Source organism: Ylistrum balloti, unplaced genomic scaffold (genome assembly GCF_031769215.1).
Source record: "Ylistrum balloti isolate Yb309-2 unplaced genomic scaffold, AGI_CSIRO_Ybal_v1 Utg370368, whole genome shotgun sequence".
Lineage (NCBI taxonomy): Eukaryota > Metazoa > Mollusca > Bivalvia > Pectinida > Pectinidae > Ylistrum > Ylistrum balloti.
The window spans coordinates 838,652-861,548 of record NW_026782259.1 but is presented as its reverse complement, the minus strand read 5'-3'; the positions used below and the strand labels follow the sequence as shown (position 1 = coordinate 861,548).

At 34.8% G+C, this 22,897-nt stretch overlaps 1 protein-coding gene across 1 annotated transcript; it reads left to right on the top strand.

Moving 5' to 3' along the window:
- The first annotated feature begins 194 nt into the window (after positions 1-194).
- Positions 195-19,223, top strand: LOC132553916 (probable ATP-dependent RNA helicase DDX27). The gene is made up of 20 exons (XM_060218204.1): positions 195-287; positions 776-976; positions 2,821-2,896; positions 3,215-3,285; positions 3,991-4,083; positions 4,704-4,809; positions 6,009-6,182; positions 6,671-6,821; positions 7,702-7,801; positions 10,904-11,045; positions 11,349-11,485; positions 12,713-12,811; positions 13,700-13,782; positions 15,278-15,372; positions 15,694-15,894; positions 16,728-16,795; positions 17,348-17,462; positions 18,074-18,182; positions 18,565-18,633; positions 19,135-19,223. Exons 1-20 carry the CDS (start codon positions 195-197, stop codon positions 19,145-19,147), a joined length of 2,196 nt encoding a protein of 731 aa, XP_060074187.1. The 3' UTR covers positions 19,148-19,223.
- The last annotated feature ends 3,674 nt before the right edge of the window (positions 19,224-22,897 follow it).

The window sequence follows — 22,897 nt, the reverse complement described above, 5'->3', positions numbered from 1 at the left end:
ACACAGAAAACACACTACCCATGCGAAAAGAAAAATGATCAATGTTTTAAAGTAAATTTAAGAAAAAGCAGACATACTTTTTCTTATTAGGCTCATTTGTGCGTTCGATTTAGGCCTGGGAAGTAGCAAGTGCGAGATCGCTCCTTTGTTCTTTAATGTTATCGCACGGCATTTAGTAAGTCGATGTAATAAAGATGGCCGTGTTAAATGACTTGGGATTGATTGGTACAATCAACGAAAACGATAGCATCGATTTCGCAGAGGAGAGCAGCGATAGTGACGATGAGGTTTGAGCTAAGAAGTTTATGCCATTTCTCATTTTATTTGTACATAGTCGAGTACGTTTAAAACGATAATAGCATACACTGCCATGTGGCCCGCACGTGGCGATGTTTATGTTCAGCAGTAACCTATTTTGACGGATAGGAAAAGTTAAATCGAGAACTTCTCCGTTCTTTTGCTGGACAGTGAATTGAAGAAATTAAAAAGCATGGGAATGACATTGTTTTACCGCCAGAATAATATTTGAAGTAAACTATTTTGACGGATATTGGTGACAAATGGACAAACTGTCAAATCATTAAACTATCTAATTTTACTGGACAGAAAATTTAGAAGATTTAAAAAATATTGATTAACATTTCTTTACTGTCAGTAATCATAATCATGATTGAATACAGAAACGATTAATAAACTTAAAAAATGTCTCATCTAACATTTTAGAAAAATTGTTTATTGTTCTCTTCAAGATATTTTTGCTTTTTTTGATTTTTAGGATGCTGTTAAAATTTCAAAGAAAAAGAAAAAGAACAAAAAACTAGCAGACGAATTCAATGCCAGTTTTGTTTTCACTGACCAGCAAGATTCACAGACAGCATTTAAAGTAGATTATGGCTTAAAAATTCAACGAAAAAGACAAGATGAAACCTCCTTAGACGAGAAAATTGCAAAGGCACGAAAGAAAATAAAGAGGGAAGTGAGTATTCCTGTTGGTGACATTCAATGTAATGGCCATATATGCTAGACTTGTTTCTGATTGCAAGAAGGTAAAAGGTTTGATAAAAGGTAGATTCTTATTGTATTATTAATTACTCTGGCATTCTATCAACCTTAATACAGTAAATCTTTAGTCAGTTCAAACAAAATAAGTTAAATGTTGTTCGAATTACACAGAATTATCTTTGTGAAAATAAGAGTTCAAACTATCAGAGTTGACATTGCCCAAAATCATAACAAAAAGTCTAAAGGTGTCCTAGTAAGAAAGGAAACTACAGATCAGAAATGGCATTTTCTGGGATGAAATGTTGATTACAGAATTATCACTATTTGAAACAGTTACTGTACTGCAATACATGTTAATAGACTGTTGAGAAATCATAGATTTCATTTTGATCTTCAATAATATTGGATACTGTGACGAAGTTTTGACATATCAGTATGCGGAGTGTGGATTGAGACTTAATGTGACTATGGGTTGATGTCGGAAAGAAATTGTCCTTTTTTGAAAGAACTATTCTCAAGCTACTTCCTATTTTTCCATTATCACGCTTTTAGGTCATCTGACCCAAAGGGACAAGATGACCTTTTGCTATCATGTGCTGTCTGCTATCGTCCACAGTCTCTAAACTTTTCCTTTAAAACACTATTCCTGCTTAACACCTCAGCAGATTGCAACCAAATTTGGTCAGAAACATCATGTAGTTAGACAATACTTTGTTTCAAATCACTTCTCTTCCTCAAAACTTGAATGGATTTAATTCATATTTTGTCAGAAACACAAAGTTAGTCAATATTTTGCTTCAAAATGCTACTCTTTCATAATACTTGAATGGATTTCAACCAAATTTAGTCTGAAACATCATTGAGGGTAGTGAATTATTTCTTAAGTTCAAAAATTTGATTTTACCCTGACGGACATGGAGATGGGAATTGGTCCCAAATGAGGAAGTTAGTAAATATTTTGCTTCAAAATGCTACTCTTCTGTAAATGCTTGAATAGATTTCAACCACATTTGATCTGAAATATCATTGTGGATGGGGAATTATTTTCTAAATTCAGAAAGTTGGTTTGACTTGTAGGAACTTGGGGGGGGGGGGGGGAGTTTTCCTGAAGGGAAAAGTTTGACATTACTCTTACTTAATACTTGAATGTATTTCATTCCAATTTTGCCTAAAATATAGTTAAAGGTGGCCAATTAATTCTTAAATTCAGTAAGTTGATTTCACATTCAGGGACTTAGGGGTGGGGCCCCAAAAGGGGAAGTTAGACAATGTTTTGCTTTAAATGCTACTCCCTCTTAATTTCTGGGTGGATTTGATCTAGATTTGGTCTGAAACATTATTAGGGAGTGGCAGTGATATCAAACATGCATGAAGTGATCCTGAGATTGTCCTGACAAAACCTTATTTTTTAGATTTGGTCCAAAATCCTACATAACTCATCTTGAAGAAATAGTTTAAGCTACTTTTTGAGGTTTCATTCACACCTTTGGGGAAAATATTTGCAATTTAATTTGTAACAGAAAAAAAAAATGAAAAGTTTTTATTTTTCAGCCTAGTCAAAATTTCAACATGGTGGCCACAGCAGCAATATGTAGTGTGATTTTCATGAACAAAACCTGCCATTTATGAGTTTCTGATAGTTTCTAGGAATGTTAAAAATCTGAATTCATTAGATTTGTCAGACCACCATCAGCAAATTATGTAGTCTGTCCAACCATCTATCAATTATCTGATGACATTTAAGGACCATGGACCTCTTGATTTTTTTTAAACAAAGTGAATGCTTATTGATTCAAGTATTTGTATCTTGTTTTCCAGAAGAAAGATGACGATATTGAGAGTGGAGATGAAGAGATAGAAGAAGATGTATCTTCTGACGAGGAAATGATGACTGGTAATGAAGAGTGACACTATTTTTACCAAATTACAATGGTAGATATGATATGTGCCTAGTCATGTATACCCTGTCAGATTTCTGGAAACCATGTTAATATCTCTAAAAATGAAAATAGAACAACAGGAGAACCAAAATGAAATGAAATTGACTTCATGCAAGAGCAAAAAGGTCAGAAACTGTATACATAGCCATGTGTTAGCACAATATGTAGATATGATTTTGAAGCATCTGTATACACAATGATCAGTATTTGTAGATTTCAGGTTAAGACAGATATAATTGTATGTAAATTTTGTACGTTGTTTTATGTGTTAGACACTGTTAAAACAAAAGAAAAAAAGAAAAAGAAACAGAGAAAGAAGAACCAAGATAATGACAGTGAAGAGGTGAGTGATATTTGTTAGCTAAATGGCAACATCTGCATTGTGATGTCATCCATAATTAAGATATAGAATGTCAATTTCGATTTTGATAAGTCTAACAAAATTCTTTAATTGATGTTAGTTATGTGATAAATAAAATCTTATATCAATTCCATTTTATGTGAGATTTAAGAAACTTATTACAGTTTTTTCATTTTAGAATAAAAATCTCTAGACTGGTTTCATACATCTCATACAAACTGGAAAATCAGAAAGATCCTTGTAAGATGATGACTCAATGGAGATAAAAATGGATTATATGATAGCTTAATGACTAATTAATGAGCTTTGATTTTGATCATTTTAATCATGTACACATTGGGATTTGCAAGTTTTTTATGATACTTTTGGCTTATTCTGATGATGGGGAGAAGATATCTGATTCAGAACTGTTCAACTGATTTAAATCACATGATCACCACAACAAATGTCAGATTGTCCTTTAAAAACATGTCAATGCTAATATTTGTAAAGAACTTTCAACATTTTAAAGGATAAAATACCTTTTTCTACAAATAAGGTCCTCACATTATGGCTCTATATGTATTTCTACTGGTGCTCAGGGGATGGGCTTATTGTGTGACACTGAAATAGCAATATACATGTATATTGATAGGCTTATTTCCAAACATTACCAATACATACACAATTCATATTTCTGACCCACAGGAGCAGGAAAAGATTGAGTTTTCAGAATGCATTGACACATTTGATGACAGTGTGAGCTTCAATGATATGAATATTTCCAGACCACTAATGAAGGTAAATCACTGATTGCATTGTGGAATGAAATTTGTCCATACTCATCATATCTTAAGTTGATAACTTTTTCAGGACCAAGCATGAAAAATGCAATACTCTTTCACCTTTGTTTAATGTTGACAGAGTTAACATTTTTAAGTTTTAAAGCCTCAAGGGTTAAAGAATTTGTCCATGTCACACAAGTAGAGTCTTAAATAACTCTGTCTATGTCACTCAGAGGCAATTGATTATTTTTCTTCCTTAATTTCCTATCATGTTTAGTTGGAAGTTGTTTTCATACTAATTAATTACTATACTACATTAAGGAAGTATCCTTCCTTTACTGTTTTATACTACATTAATAACTGATGAAATGTGTGTTAGAAATGTTATTGAACTGCGACATGGGTCCATGGTCCTACTACCTGTTATGTTGTCATTCATTTGGTCTGGCTATTAACTACACTTAATCCTTGGTTATGAACCAGGATAGCTGGAGTATGCTGACGTCGAAGGTTTCAGAGGGTGACAGTTGACACAAGTTCACTTTAAAATCCCTTAATTAGAAAATCCTTCAGATAGTGTTGAACGAGAATTTGACTCTAATACTTGGTAACATGCAGATGATTTTTTTTCTACAGGGATTGGCAAACATGAATTTTGAGAAGCCAACACCCATTCAGGGAGCTACTATACCAGTGGCACTGCTTGGCAAGGACTTGTGTGCTTGTGCTGTAACAGGCTCTGGTGGGTATCTACACACAACTTAGTAGTCAACTTTAAGAAAAGCATATGACCATCTATCCCTATATTCATCAAAGGAAGTAGCCTTAACTCATGAAATTATCCTCTGTCATAGGATTCAATGTACCAATACGATTTTTAGGTCCTTTTACACAACCATTGCTATACAATGTCTGCCATGCAAAAGTTTTTCACATTTCAAATTTTGTCTCAATTTTGATCTATGGAATTCAGCTCAAGCTTGCATGTTATGATCTTGAGATAGTCCTGACCAAGTGTTTAATTTCGTCAGTTCAAAATCCATTTTGCCAACATGGCCACCATCTTGAAAAACACATTTTTTAACTTTCCAAGTTCTACTTTAACAGCTGCAGCAACCATTTTGTAGCACAATTGTGTAATCATGAATTTTCTTAACAACATCTATTTCAAATTTATCAAATCCCACCAGTGGGATTCACTTGCCTGAAATGATCCTGAGTTAGTCTGGACCACAACGGTCAAAAATTCAATAAGACTTTACCACTAAAATCAATGGCTTTTTTGTTCATAATCAGGGGAGATAACTACAAAATCTCTGTCTTAATGAGAGGATTCAACTCAAATTTTATTTATCATAATGAAAGGATTCTAATCAAATACAATTTAGCTTAATTAGGGCACTCCTAACAGATAAAGTTTGTCATAACGAAGGGATTCTAACAAGATAGAAAGGAAGGATAATGATGGGGTTCAAATAAGATATTTATCTTACGCAGGGAATTAAAATTAGACGACATTTGTCTTAATGAGGGGATTCTAATAAGATCATATTTATCTTAGTGAGGGAATTTAAATCAGATAAGATCTATCTTAATGGGGGGATTCAAATAAGATAAGATTTTTCTATGAGGAAATTCTAATAAGAAAAGATTTACCTGAATTGGGAGGGGGGATTCAAATCAGGTCCAATTTATCTTAATGAGATAAATTCAAATCAAATAAGATTTGTCTTAATGAGGGGATTAAACTCATATAGGAATTATTTTCAAAAGGGAATTCAACATAGATATGTTAACTTCAATTAAGGGAAATTTCTCAAGTTATCTTAATGAATTCAACTCAGAAAAGATTGATCTCACTTCAGGTATTGAACTCAAATTTATTTAAGACAATTTCTTTCTTGTTATTTTATGAAAATATTATATTTTTAAATGCTTTAGGTAAAACTGTGGCATTTATGCTACCAATCCTGGAACGACTGCTATACAAACCCAAACAGGATGCTGTGACACGTGTCATCGTTATGGTGCCCACAAGAGAACTGGCTATCCAGGTGTTTACTGTTGCGAAGCAACTTGCCCAGTATACCCAAATACAGATCACACTATCTACAGGTATGTTATCTCTAATGATTGTTCCTGTTAAATACCATATTAACACCTTTTAGTGGGAGACACTTTTGATGGATGTTGCATTTAGATCCAATTCAGAGGCCACATTTAGTAAGCACTTGCCTGGAAAGACCACTGGTTTTGACTCCCAATGTAATTCTGTTCAGTGAAATTGAACCTCTTTATCAAGGTTACCTGCATATAGAGGATTCATTTTCAGCTTTTTAGAGTGGTCTTTATTGACAGGTTTGACTTCGTATTAAAAACTAAAATAATCCAAAAGATTTGAATGAGGACATGTATATGAAATCTGACTTTAACAGCTAGTAACATAGGTTGATTGAATGAATTACAGTTGATAACAATGACATTCTTAGTTGTCTGTTTTACAGGTAAAAGATTGAAATATTTGCATTTTTAAGAAAAGTTAGTACCTAATACATATACCTGTTACCATAAATGTAATAGATATTGTGTATACTTTAATGTAGGTGGTTTGGACCTGAAGGCACAGGAGGCAGCACTGAGATTGAACCCAGATATTGTAATAGCCACACCTGGACGTCTCCTTGACCATCTGCAAAACTCTCCTAACTTTGGACTCAACAGCATAGAGATCCTTGTCCTGGACGAGGCAGACAGGTAAATATAGAGATAATTGACGAAGACAAGGAACAAAGGTAGACATAATGATCAACGTCTAAGGTGAGACACATGAGTAAACATAAAGATCCTTGTGTAGACACGGTAGACAGGTCAGGACAGGTAAACATAGAGATCCTTGTCCTGGATGAGGCAAGACAAGGAACGTGGGTAGACATAGAGATCCTCGTCCTAGATGAGACACATGGGTAAACATAAAGATCCTTGTGTAGACACTGTAGACAGGTCAGGACAGGTAAACAGAGATAATTGATGAAGACAAGGAACGTAGGTAGACATAAAGATCCATGTCCTAGATGAGACACGGTAGACAGGTCAGGACAGATAAACATAGTGATCCTTGTCCTGGATGAGGCAGACAGGTAAACAGAGATAATTGACGAAGACAAGGAATGTAGGTAGACATAAAGATCCTCGTCCTAGATGAGACACATGGGTAAACATAAAGATCCTTGTGTAGACACTGTAGACAGGTCAGGACAGATAAACATAGAGATCCTTGTCCTAGACAAGGTAGACAGATAAACATAGAGATCTTTGTCCTAGACAGATAAACATAGAGATCCTTGTGTAGACAAGGTAGACAGATAAACATAGAGATCCTTGTCCTAGATAAGGTAGATGGATAAACATAGAGATCCTTGTGTAGGCAAGGTAGACAGATAAACATAGAGATCCTTGTCCTAGATAAGGTAGATAGATAAACATTGAAATTGTCAACCTAGAAAAGTCAGATAGCCTTGTACAAGACAGAGAGGTAAGTATAGAGACCCTTGTCTAGATAACCTTGCCTCTGTCCCTCAGTGATGTTACAACAATTAGTTGGCTTAACTAATGAAACAATTTTGTGATGTTCCAGAATGTTGGATGAATATTTTGCGGAGCAGATGAAAGAAATCATTCGACAATGTTCCCGCACAAGGCAAACTATGTTGTTCTCAGCTACCATGACAGAAGAGGTAACAATACAGCTATAGATTAAAAGTCAGGTTCTCGTGGATAAGTATAGGTCAAGGTCACTCTACTAGAGTCACATTACCTTATCATTTTAAATGGGAACAAGTTAAGACCACTAAACCAAATTCACATAGCTCGTTTTCTTTTTAGTCACTAGAAACGGATCAAGTCAACCTTACATACCTGAATTTGCTAGTTATATGTAGATACTCACCATACAGGTAGATACTCACCATACAGGTAGATACTCACCATACAGGTAGATACTCACCAAACAGGTAGATACTCATTATACAGGTAGATACTCACCATACAGGTAGATACTCACCATACAGGTAGATACTCAGGTAGATACTCACCATACAGGTAGATACTCACCATACAGGTAGATACTCACCATACAGGTAGATACTCACTATACAGGTAGATACTCACCATACAGGTAGATACTCACCATACAGGTAGATACTCACCATACAGGTAGATACTCACCATACAGGTAGATACTCACCATACAGGTAGATACTCAGGTAGATATTCACCATACAGGTAGATACTCACCATACAGGTAGATACTCAGGTAGATACTCACCATACAGGTAGATACTCACTATACAGGTAGATACTCCGGTAGATACTCGCCATACAGGTAGATACTCACTATACAGGTAGATACTTGCCATACAGGTAGATACTCACTATACAGGTAGATACTCACCATACAGGTAGATATTCACCATACAGGTAGATACTCACCATACAGGTAGATACTCACCATACAGGTAGATACTCACCACATACAGGTAGATACTCACCATACAGGTAGATACTCACCATACAGCTAGATACTCACCATACAGGTAGATATTCACCATACAGGTAGATACTCACCATACAGGTAGATACTCACCATACAGGTAGATACTCACCATACAGGTAGATACTCACCATACAGGTAGATACTCAGGTAGATATTCACCATACAGGTAGATACTCACTATACAGGTAGATACTCACTATACAGGTAGATACTCACCATACAGGTAGATACTCACTATACAGGTAAATACTCACCATACAAGTAGATGCTCACCATACAGGTAGATGCTCAGGTAGATGCTCACCATACAGGTAGATGCTCACCATACAGGTAGATACTCACCATACAGGTAGATACTCAGGTAGATACTCACCATACAGGTAGATACTCACCATACAGGTAGATACTCACTATACAGGTAGATACTCAGGTAGATACTCACCATACAGGTAGAAACTCACTATACAGGTAGATACTCACCATACAGGTAGATAAGGTAGATAATCACCATACAGGTAGATAATCACTATACAGGTAGATACTCACTATACAGGTAGATACTCAGGTAGATACTCACCATACAGGTAGATACTCACTATACAGGTAGATACTCACTATACAGGTAGATACTCACTATATAGGTAGATATTCAGGTAGAAACTCACCATACAGGTAGATACTCACTATACAGGTAGATACTCACCATACAGGTAGATATTCAGGTAGATACTCACCATACAGGTAGATACTCACTATACAGGTAGATACTCACTATACAGGTAGATATTCAGGTAGATACTCACCATACAGGTAGATGCTCACCATACAGGTAGATACTCACCATACAGGTAGATACTCACCATACAGGTAGATGCTCACCATACAGGTAGATACTCACCATACAGGTAGATGCTCACACTACAGTTAGATACTCGCCATACAGGTAGATACTTGCCATACAGGTAGAGATACTCAGTATTTGAAAGTGAATGAACATGAAAGTCAAGGTGCACTTATATGAAGGTCAAAGACACTAATGAAAAGGTCAAGGTGACCTGAATTAAAAGTCACTGAACCATATCTTTGCAGATTACAATCCAGAGGGCACCATAAACAATGTGGTCATGCTAATATCATATCCATCATTTACACTCTAATTAGCCTCCAAACAGTGGTGAATTACACTATCCAAAATGTTTCCACGCCAGAATATTAATGCAGTATTTCCTTGTAGATTGAGTATCTGGTTAGGACATATTCTATTATCACATTGGAAATGGGTTTAGACGGATATTGAATTAAGCTCTGTACATGCATTCCTATGTACATTGATTCATCCATGCTTGGGTATTTTCCACACAATAGCAAGAAACAAACTTTATAGTTACCATTGTGCCATAAGTGCATTTTGCTTTTGAGAATTTCTCCAGTTAAATACTTCTTTTTGTTACATTGGAAACAAAAGGGAAAAAAATACAAATTTCATTTGTATGAAACATGTCCATAAAATCCTGGAACTTGTACAGCTGTTCAGCCAGCATTCTGAGAGTGTCATTTGCTATTGAGAAGTTCTCAATTGTTTTTATAATTTTTGGTTACCATGGAAACAAGCAAAATGACAAGTTTTGCTGTGTCTAAAGTAAAATATTCAGACTTTTTGAGATAAGTATCGATACTTTGCCCACTTATCATCTATTACTTAATGGTGACTTAGTGATGGAGGAGTTATCATTTTTTCTTATTACCATGGAAACAGATCAGAAATAAAATGTTTTAAGGGTTTCATGGCAACCAAAATTTCCAAGAACTACCTGAAACTTTGTACAAGCTAGTGCTTGCTTTGTGCATTTTGCTACTGGGGTTGTTTTGACTTTGGATATTTCTCTTTCTGTTGTCTGTTGGAAATTAGCATCAATCATTGGGAAAGTTTTCAAGTTTTATAAGTTACCGTCCTATTTATATATATCCCATGATAAATAATACATCAAAGTTTATTGATTATTGTTGTTATAATTTATTCGTAAATGATGCCACACCATACTCAAAAACATATCAGTAAAAGATGGTCTACATCAAAATATCAGTAACAGTGATGGAATGGAGTTAATACCTGTTATTGTGATATTTATAAATATTATTGTATATCTTTCTGTTAAACATTGGGGTGTGGGGGATAATGCTTTGCTTTATCTTGTTTTAAGATTTCTATCATATTTGTAATTATTTGTTATTATTGTTTGATATTTGTTTATTTACCATTTTATTGTTTGATATTTGTTGTTAGGTAAAAGACTTGGCAGCAGTTTCTCTGAGGAATCCTGTGAAAATCTTTGTCAATGAAAGTACAGATGTGGCTCTTGGCCTTCGTCAGGAGTTTGTGAGAATACGTCCCAACAGAGAGGGTGACCGTGAGGCCATTGTAGCAGGTAATTCTTCCTAGTCTAGGCACCAGGAGACATTTAAGCTCGTCTTTTACATTGACATGCCTTCACTTGATAATATACAAACTTTACAATTTTGTTAAAATTGCTTGTCATTTTGATGAACATGATTTAAACCTCAAAATGTAATAAATCATGACTGGAAATTGACTGTTTGAATCAAGTATATGACATTCTAAATTTTATGTTTCATTTTGGAGATTTTGATTTGTAAATATAGAACGGATATGATATCCGTGAAAATCAATGCTTCCAGCAGCCCATCTTTACTTGTTTTCTATATTGTAGCTCTAGTGAGCAGAACATTTCGCGACCAGTGTATCGTGTTTATACAGACAAAGAAACAGGCACATCGCATGCACATAGTCCTTGGACTTTTAGGAGTGAATGTAGGCGAGTTACACGGCAATCTCTCACAGGCACAGGTAAGATAATGTTGAGTTAAGTAATGCGAGTTAAGATTATATCAGGTTAGATAAGATAAGGTAAGATAACATTGAGTTCAGTAATGCGAGTTAAGATTATATCAGGTTAGATAAGATAAGATAAGATAACATTGAGTTAAGTAATGCGAGTTAAGATTATATCAGGTTAGATAAGATAAGGTAAGATAACATTGAGTTAAGTAATGCGAGTTAAGATTATATCAGGTTAGATAAGATAAGGTAAGATAACATTGAGTTAAGTAATGCGAGTTAAGATTATATCAGGTTAGATAAGATAAGGTAAGATAACATTGAGTTAAGTAATGCGAGTTAAGATTATATCAGGTTGGATATGATAAGATAAGATAACATTGAGTTAAGTAATGCGAGTTAAGATTATATCAGGTTAGATAAGATAAGATAACATTGAGTTAATTAATGCGAGTTAAGATTATATCAGGTTAGATAAGATAAGTTAAGATAACATTGAGTTAAGTAATGCGAGTTAAGATTATATCAGGTTAGATAAGATAAGATAAGATAACATTGAGTTAAGTAATGCGAGTTAAGATTATATCAGGTTAGATAAGATAAGATAACATTGAGTTAAGTAATGCGAGTTAAGATTATATCAGGTTTGATAAGATAAGGTAAGAAAACATTGAGTTAAGTAATGCGAGTTAAGATTATATCAGGTTAGATAAGATAAGGTAAGATAATGTTGAGTTAAGTAATGTGAGTTAAGATTATATCAGGTTAGATAAGATAAGGTAAGATAATGTTGAGTTAAGTAATGCGAGTTAAGATTATATCAGGTTAGATAAGATAAGGTAAGATAATGTTGAGTTAAGTAATGCGAGTTAAGATTATATCAGGTTAGATAAGATAAGGTAAGAAAACATTGAGTTAAGTAATGCGAGTTAAGATTATATCAGGTTAGATAAGATAAGGTAAGATAATGTTGAGTTAAGTAATGCAAGTTAAGATTATATCAGGTTAGATAAGATAAGATAATGTTGAGTTAAGTAATGCGAGTTAAGATTATATCAGGTTAGATAAGATAAGGTAAGATTATTTGTGTTTTTGTTGGCAAGTCTACATATATTAGTCCTACTGACATTTTTATACGTTCATAGCCTAAATAGAGAAAATACCTCGAGCTCCTGTTTTATAATACTTCATTATTGCTATTAATATATGTATGTCTGCTTCTCCTTTATGAAACAGCGATTAGAGACTCTAAAAAAGTTCAAGCTCGGTGAGGTAGATGTTTTACTGGCTACAGATCTGGCAGCTAGAGGTCTGGACATACAAGGTGTGAAAACTGTAAGTACCTACTACCATGTAAAACCAGATGTATGTGTACAAAGCTTTGGATATTATTCAAAAGTCTAAAAATGTATTGTTACTTTAAAGTATATGTATCCTATTTCAACAATTTAAATGTCACAGTTGTTTTCTGACAGAACCTGTCCTATGAAGTGTTTGCCTTTTATCATCAGCATATTTTTGTATAATATGTTATCAGATATTGGGATGAGCTCTCCCCACAACTTTTATCACAAGGCTACACCAGAATATTTTTAGACTGTTTTTTACCAGTTATAGGTCCATTCATTGGAGGACGCCCTCCCCACAACTTTTATTATAAGGCTGCACCAGAATATTCCTCTGTAATTAATTCATCCAGTAACTTTTAATTTATCAATGACAATTTATCTCCTACTTTCTGTTTCATTGATTTTTTGATGGATAGTTTTCATTCTAACCTGACTCACTATGTTAATGTAACTTAAGTATTTTCAACCATTTTCCAGAAAAAGCGAAAATAAAAAATGTTGATTGATGATGTACATCCAAATACACCCAAGCATTCAAACAATTATGATGAACTCGTCTGTCTGATGAAGGTTGCCAAAACAGACGACTGCTTTCCTTAAAATTTCTCAGCATGAACGGCCTTTATCTGATTATTTTGGATCATGTAACAGGACCATTGTTGTTTGCCTTTATTACCAGTTGACAATCAACCTGATTCCCTTTAGTGTTGGGGTAAACATGATTAACTGTTTTACTTTGCCTGTAGCTTCAGGAAAGAGGTTGTGTTGGTTCCAACACCTCAGTTTGACTGCTGACTGATCAGACATGTGACAAGTGTATAGTACAGTTCATTCTGTAACAGATTTTCACATAAATTTCTTCACCCCTATTTAGGTGATAAATTTTACCATGCCAAACACGACAAAACACTACGTACATCGAGTGGGAAGGACAGCTCGTGCCGGACGGAAGGGCAGGTATGTTTACATTTATCATAGAATGTGTAAAATATTAAACATAAAAGATGTTAGTTCTACATCCAGTAGGGAAATATTTAGTACCTAATCACTGAAGTAGAGTAGACATTCATATTTTAGCGATAGTCTTTATTTTTATGGTTCTGTCACCAAGTCACCTGATTTCATCAGGTCAAAAAGATATTGACCCTATAATGACCTGCTTAAATCTTGTAAAACACTACAATCACCTGATACTTCACCGCTTTTTATCAGTATTCGGAAATCTCAAATTCAATTTCTTCATCTGATATTCTAAAATAATTTTCAAGCATTTAAGCGTTACATAGAACAGTATTTAAAACTTATACAATAGTATTGACAACTTACCTAATGACCCTTTAACATCCTGTCACCTTTGATTTTGAAGCCCATGACCAGATATTATTTGGCGAGAGGTTGGTGACATGCTATGATTGCATTTGTTACAGTTTCTGTATGTTGTTGTTGCATAAATTCATTGCTGCAATAATTTTCCATGGAGTGATAATGCACAAAAATAACAAGGCTGATGGACTTTGAAATAATGTATATCATAACATGTACTCTGGTTTACTGTATAACATGACATGGCCGATGGATTAGGAATTGTTGTATAACATGACATAACTGATAAACTAAGATTTGCTGTATAACATGACATGGCCGATGGATTAGGAATTGAAGTATAACATGACATAACTGATAAACTAAGATTTACTGTATAACATGACATGGCTGCTAGACCGTGGTTTACTGTTTAACATGACATGGTTGATAATTTATGCTGTGTGTGTATAACATGACGTGGTTCCTGAACCATGATCAATTGTAGAATATTACATTGCTAATTTGAGATATTATAGTGATATTGTTAAATTGTATATTTACACTGAAAATATAACACATGTTATATGTACAAAGTGTTTATTGACACCGTAAATATAACCTATGTTATATGTACAAAGTATATATTGACACTGTAAATATAACCTATGTTATATGTACAAAGTATATATTGACACTGTAAATATAACCTATGTTATATGTACAAAGTATATATTGACACTGTAGATATAACCTATGTTATATGTACAAAGTATATATTGACACTGTAAATATAACCTATGTTATATGTACAAAGTATATATTGACACTGTAAATATAACCTATGTTATATGTACAAAGTATATATTTACACTGTAAATATAACCTATGTTATATGTACAAAGTATATATTGACACTATATATAACCTATGTTATATGTACAAAGTATATATTTACACTGTAAATATAACCTATGTTATATGTAAAAAGTATATATTGACACTAAATATAACTTATGTTATATGTACAAAGTGTATATTTACATTGTGTTGCTCTTCTTTAAAAAATGGAATGAAGTTTAAATGTATTTGTTCTGTTATCAGGTTCACATATAATGTTTATACATGTTTTGATGGTTTATGATAACAGGTCTGTGACATTGGTTGGTGAGCAGGAGAGAAAGATACTTAAGGAAATTGTTAAACAGGCCAAAACACCGCTTAAAACCCGCATAGTGCCACAAGGTATTTTTTGTCAGAGTATCAGTGAGAGTTGTGGTCAGTAGCTCCAGGAAATGATGCCGGTGAAAAATGGTGTAGAATTGTCATATTGACACAGAACAATCCAGTGAATTTTTTTATATATATCAACTGGTTTGAGGTTTACTCTACCAGTTAGATTTAAACTTTATGCTATGAAAATTTCTTCTTGTATGATAACAAAGCTCAATTGAAACTTATTTGAGACCAAAATGATCACAGATCTTTCTTAATTTTCTTTGATTATATAGGATGTTTCTTAAAAGATTACATAAGTAAATAGTAAATTTATTTTGAAATTTACAGAGGTGATCACAAAGTACCGGGACCGTATTAGTCGTATGGAGAAGGAGGTCGCTCAGATCGAGGTACAGGAAAAGGAAGAACGTGAGCTTCGTGCTACAGAGAACCATATGAATAAGGCACAGAACCTTCTCAATGCAGGAGGGGAAGTGGCCCCTAAAAGGGGCTGGTTCCAGACTCACAAGGACCGTATGCAGGAGAAAGGTACCAAGGCTGTATTTCATCAAGTTCTGAAGACTTTGTACTACTTGTAAATGTTCAGCAAACCTGTAGAAACAATTTTATTTAATGTGAGATAGCCTTGGTACATTGTACCTCATGTTCGAGGAATACCACATTGTACCTCATGTTCGAGGAATACCAACAGAGTATGTCCCCTGGCCATGAAAGCATGAACCTTATCACTTAATGTCTGCTTGTCATTTTCAGTCTTCTAGGTAGATCATTACCTTTCAGTTAATCACAGCTTGGTAAAGACCTGTGTCTAAAGTGCTGTTTGTTTTCGGGTAATTTTTTTTAATAAAAAAAGACATCTTTTTGTGGATGGGAAATGGGTTGATTGTGTTTGGTTTATCTGAATGTTTACAAGATTATGAGAAATATTCCTTTGTTTATTTCCTTGTTTATACAGGGAACTTAAATAGCTTCGTGTATCAGTGTTTAAGATACCAAAGCCCACTATAATCATTCTTGAGAAGTACTGGATGGATCCTTCACAATTTTCATATGTAGGTTCCTCTTGGTCCCAAGTTGTGCCAGTTTGATTTTGGTACTGATCACAAAAACAAAATGGCTGACAGATGACCATCTTAGATTTGGCAGTTAAAAATTACTATCGTTATCAATATTTTTAAAAAGAAGAAATTTCACATCGTTAATTTGAAAATCTAAGTGAAGATTAGAAAAGAAGGGTACAGCTCCCAACTTTTGATGAACGTATAAAGACCAAACAATGGTTGGCACCACGATCCCTCGAAGATCGGGGGGTGAATGTTTATGTCATTAGTGGTGTTCATGTCTTTTATCTTATTTTCTAGAAACATTACGACTTGGAAAGTTTTCTGGAACTGGAACTAATAAAAAGATGGCAAAGAAAAAGAAGACAGTAAGTTGTGTTTGTTTACAAATTGTATAAAGAATTAGAAAAGGTTTGTTTTTTGGGATTGTCTAGACCAGAGTACTACTGATGTCATTTTCCCCCATTACCTTTTTTCTTCTTTCATTAAAAAAAGTGGGGGGGAAGTCTCAGAAACGGACAAATTCTCAAAGTAGGGGATAAAACTTAAAAAATAAGTGTTGTGTATCTTGTCTCTGGGATCACTTTTGATCCATTTTTAACAAACCCTTTTGAGTTCTCCCCTAGTTCCTGCCTCTGGGTAAAATCTGAGGCCAGAATGATCAGCTGTATTCATCCCAAAATTCATTTACATATATTTTCCTACATGGTTAGTATTCCCTAATTCTTAGTTTTATCCTTGATAACATGAACATGGAAAAATTAAATAGGTATAAATATGATAATACTTAACTTTCAATATCTCAACATTTCAGCTTTTCTGCATTGTCTTTTATATAAGTTGATTAAAGATTTACTAGCAGTCCGAGGATGTTGTGTTCGAGCTTATATTGACTTGTTTTAACACTGTTTCCTCAACAGTCGGAGGACCGAGTCCTTCACGAGCTTTCAAAGTCACATCTTTACTCCACCAAGTCCTTAAAAAAATCATACCGGCCACAGAAACTTCGGGTACATAACGAGGATGACACATCAGGTAAGGAAAATATGAAGATAAAGGATCTCACCTGTGTGTCAATGTGATGTGGAATTCTGGGAATATAGGAATAATTTGATATATCATGAACATTAAATATCAAACTATTTATCAATTTCAATGGATTCCATATTACACTGACAAGAAGGTAAGATTCTATTTATCTTATAACCCATATTTTCAAAAAATGAGTAAAAACTCTCAAATGAATTTCCCGATAAGACCAACTCATCCTGACACAGTCACTTTTTTATGCCCAATCATGTGACATCATCAAGATGTGAATCGTTACAATAGTGTTACTACACTTGTGTTTTATGATATTTATCAAATGGCAGTATAACAAGATACAACAGGCCAGTTATGTGATTATAAATTTTAACCGTCCGCCCCATCATAACTTTAGCAGTTCTGTTGTTCACATTTTTCTTGTGATATTAACAAATGTTAAATGAAAACATGAATGAAAAAGATCCTTGTAATAAAAAATATTTGAAAAAAGCATTGTGCACCAAAACTATTTAATATGTTTAAAGATAAATGGAAAAAACAACATATCCAGGAAGCTTCAATTTGTGTATACCCCCAGTATGTCTTTTTCTTGCTGCCAGGTCAATCTAAGAATAATAAGAAAAAGAATAAAGGACAGAAAAGGAAGTCAGCCTTCGATCGGGAACTCACAGACACCGGCAAGTCAGCTGTCAAGAAGTTTAGGGCTGGGTAAGTTTGTAGTATGTGTGTGATGGAGATCAACTTTGTATTTGCTTCTCTCCATGTTAGTATCAGATTTAGGGCTGGGTAAGTTTGTAGTATGTGTGTGATGGAGATCAACTTTGTATTTGCTTCTCTCCATGTTAGTATCAGATTTAGGGCTGGGTAAGTTTGTAGTATGTGTGTGATGGAGATTTGTTTCTTTCCATGTAAGTATCATGTAACGTGTTAAAGCTGTACTTCTTATGTATAGTAATGGGAGCTATATGACTTTATTGATCTGCTAATATTCAGATAATGTTATATGTACTCATACACCATAGATTATGTTAACTCAGGAAAAATGTAAAATTCCTAATATGAGCATACTATTGATATTAATTGATTTCAGTCCTTCATACAAAGAAAGACAGGAGATGGGCATGAAAGGAAAGTCAACAGGAAATAAGAACAGATTTAAGTAAGTTTATACAAACTTGTATAAAATTGAAATTTACTATCAAATATATTCAACAGTATCTAATCCACAGCTTAGATTTGTCAACGACAGCAGTAAATTACTTAATTGTGACTCTTTCTTCCATGAAATCTTGACACAAATCAATTCTTTGATTTACAGTCAGTAAACCTAGACAGTTTTGTAATTATATTCGTCACTTCATCTGTCCGTCCGTCTGTCCGTCTTGATGCCCGTTTGTCTGTCCATCATAATTTTGTCTGTAGCACCACACAAACACTATAAGATGTATAAACCTGAAACTTCAAAGGTCGATAGATCTCAACAAGAACAAGGGCAGTGCACAAGAACCATCACTCTCTTGTTGCCCTTTACTATTTTTCATACTTAAATTTTGTCCCATTCAGGGAGCATAACCTGTCTCTGATGGCCCTTGTTTAACAGGTCTCCACCCCACATCTTTATTTAACTAAGTATGCATTAATTGTTTTTTGTCTGTTACAGGAAGAAGAAGTAATCGTCATTGTGATACTATTATACACTACATTGTATGTATATCATTACCACATATGTAACTAATAAATTTTTGACTCAATTGGAGTTGTTTTTTTCTGTTATAAATATATCTGAGGAATTGGATAACTTTTTCTCTTTCATCAGCTAAAATCAGGTCGTTACAACCAGTGCACCAGACCCACAAGTTGTGAGCAGGTCATTACCACCAGCTCACTAGATTCACAAGTTCGGTTCAGATTGGTCTGGTCAGGTCATTACCACCAGCTCATGAGATCCACAAGTTCAGTTCAGATTGGTCTGGTCAGGTCATTACCACCAGCTCATGAGATCCACAAGTTCAGTTTAGATTGGTCTGGTCAGGTCATTACCACCAGCTCATGAGATCCACAAGTTCAGTTTAGATTGGTCTGGTCAGGTCATTACCACCAGCTCACAAGATCCACAAGTTCAGTTCAGATTGGTCTAGTCAGGTCATTACCACCAGCTCACCAGATCCACAAATTCAGTTCAGATTGGTCTGATCAGGTCATTACCACTAGCTCACCAGATCCACAAGTTCAGTTCAGATTGGTCTGGTCAGGTCATTACCACTAGCTCATGAGATCCACAAGTTCAGTTTAGATTGGTCTAGTCAGGTCATTACCACTAGCTCATGAGATCCACAAGTTCAGTTCAGATTGGTCTAGTCAGGTCATTACCACCAGCTCATGAGATCCACAAGTTCAGTTTAGATTGGTCTGGTCAGGTCATTACCACCAGCTCACCAGATCCACAAGTTCAGTTTAGATTGGTCTAGTCAGGTCATTACCACCAGCTCACCAGATCCACAAGTTCAGTTTAGATTGGTCTGGTCAGGTCATTACCACTTGCTCATGAGATCCACAAGTTCAGTTCAGATTGGTCTGGTCAGGTCATTACCACCAGCTCATGAGATCCACAAGTTCAGTTCAGATTGGTCTGATCAGGTCATTACCACTAGCTCATGAGATCCACAAGTTCAGTTCAGATTGGTCTGGTCAGGTCATTACCACCAGCTCACCAGATCCACAAGTTCAGTTTAGATTGGTCTAGTCAGGTCATTACCACCAGCTCACCAGATCCACAAGTTCAGTTTAGATTGGTCTGGTCAGGTCATTACCACTAGCTCATGAGATCCACAAGTTCAGTTCAGATTGGTCTAGTCAGGTCATTACCACCAGCTCATGAGATCCACAAGTTCAGTTTAGATTGGTCTGGTCAGGTCATTACCACCAGCTCACCAGATCCACAAGTTAAGTTTAGATTGGTCTAGTCAGGTCATTACCACCAGCTCACCAGATCCACAAGTTAAGTTCAGATTGGTCTAGTCAGGTCATTACCACTAGCTCACCAGATTCACAAGTTCAGTTTAGATTGGTCTAGTCAGGTCATTACCACTAGCTCACCAGATCCACAAGTTCAGTTTAGATTGGTCTGGTCAGGTCATTACCACTAGCTCATGAGATCCACAAGTTAAGTTCAGATTGGTCTGGTCAGGTCATTACCACTAGCTTATGAGATCCACAAGTTCAGTTTAGATTGGTCTGGTCAGGTCATTACCACTAGCTCATGAGATCCACAAGTTCAGTTTAGATTGGTCTGGTCAGGTCATTACCACCAGCTCATGAGATCCACAAGTTCAGTTCAGATTGGTCTGGTCAGGTCATTACCACCAGTTTTCCAGATCCACAAGGTGGAGTCAGCTCATCATTACTGGCTCAGATTATTACCACCAGACCCACAAGGTCAGATTGACTCATTACCTCAAGTTCACCCAAACCTTTATGTCAACTTTTTGTGTAAAGTCCACACTGGGGTTATTACCACTAGTTTACCAGACCTGTATTTAATAAGAGTTAACTCCCTTACGGTTGCAGTTTTATCAGGATTATAAGTTGACACATTAATAAAGTTACTAGTCAATGCAAGTTTTTGTCATTTCCTGACCATTTGTCATTAAGGTTCCTGGTACTGTCCAGGAATTATAAGTTAGAATATAAAGACTCTTGTTTGACATTGTAAGGAGGAAAACAAGAGTTCAGACCGAGTTCTTGGCTACCATCATTGTATGTTCTTTATAAGTTTTCTATTTGTGAGATTTTCCTCTTCTTTTCACCTCTTCCTTGTTTTTTTATAAAGAAAAAATAAATTGACAATTAATCCTTCAAATGGTAACATCAATAAACAAGAGCAGTATTTCTTAAGATTTAGAGGTTACACATTTTTACTGTCCTGTCTTCTCAAGGTATAAAGGTAATAGATTTTTGCTGTCCTGTCTTCTCAAGGTATAGAGGTAACACATTTTTACTGTCAAATCTTCTCAAAGTATAGAGATAACACATTTTTACTGTCCTGGCTTCTCAAGGTATATAGGTAACACATTTTTACTGTCCTGTCTTCTCAAGGTATAGAGGTAACACATTTTTACTGTCAAATCTTCTCAAGTTATAGAGGGAACACATTTTTACTGTCCTGTCTTCTCAAGTATAGAGGTGACACATTTTTACTGTCAAATCTTCTCAAGGTATGACACATTTTTACTGTCAATATAGGTAACACATTTTTACTGTCCTGTCTTCTCAAGGTATAGAGGTAACACATTTTTACTGTCAAATCTTCTCAAGTTATAGAGGGAACACATTTTTACTGTCCTGTCTTCTCAAATATAGAGGTGACACATTTTTACTGTCAAATCTTCTCAAGGTATAGAGGGAACACATTTTTACTGTCAAATCTTCTCAAGGTATAGAGGTGACACATTCTTACTGTCAAATCTTCTCAAGGTATAGAGATAACACATTTTTATTGTCAAGTCTTCTCAAGGTATAGAGATAACACATTCTTACTGTCAAATCTTCTCAAGGTATAAAGGTAACACATTTTTACTGTCAGTCTTCTCAAGGTGTAGAAGTAGCACATTTTTACCGTCAAGTCTTCTCAAGGTATAGAGATAACACATTTTACTGTCAAATTTTCTCAAGGTATAGAGATAACACATTTTTACTGTCAAATCTTCTCAAGGTATAGAAGTAACACATTTTACTGTCAAATCTTCTCAAGGTATAGAGATAACACATTTTACTGTCAAATTTTCTCAAGGTATAGAGATAACACATTTTACTGTCAAATTTTCTCAAGGTATAGAAGTAACACATTTTACTGTCAAATCTTCTCAAGGTATAGAAGTAACACATTTTACTGTCAATTCCAATATGACCAACTGTCAACTATTTTGTTACCATCACTTAAAATGTTAACTTATCTCAACAAGGAACAAAAGGTTACCTGTATATGAAATTTTAGAATTACTTAAGTAATCCTACAGTAATTAAAAATAAATAGAGATAACAACCTTCAACTCTTAACATCCAAGATGGCAATCTGTCTTCCATTTTAATTTTTTTCTAAATTGGTCCCAAAATAAACAGCTCAAGTCAAGGCTTTTCAAGATAGAGTGATACAAAGAAAACGCCAGAAAAAAGCAGCATGTCAACGCAATCATTATCTAAACTCAAATTCAATAAGACTTGGGCAAAATTTGAACAAATGAAAGCTTTACACAGAGACTCCTGAAAAGTACAAAGAGAATAAGATCAGGTGTTCCAGAAGAGTATACGACAATGGAACTAACAGACAAACTAACGAGTATCAAACACGTCCAACTTCGTATCGCACAAAGAAATATATTTCTCAGTCAGATCACTTTGACGACTGTAAATCTTCCCCGTAATTT

Coding starts and splice junctions, on each gene's coding strand:
- LOC132553916 (XM_060218204.1), top strand. CDS start 195: ATGGCCGTGTTAAATGACTTGGGATTGATTGGTACAATCAACGAAAAC. Junction 4,810..6,008: donor TTGTGCTGTAACAGGCTCTG/GTGGGTATCTAC, acceptor TAAATGCTTTAG/GTAAAACTGTGGCATTTATG. Junction 13,783..15,277: donor CGTGCCGGACGGAAGGGCAG/GTATGTTTACAT, acceptor TTATGATAACAG/GTCTGTGACATTGGTTGGTG.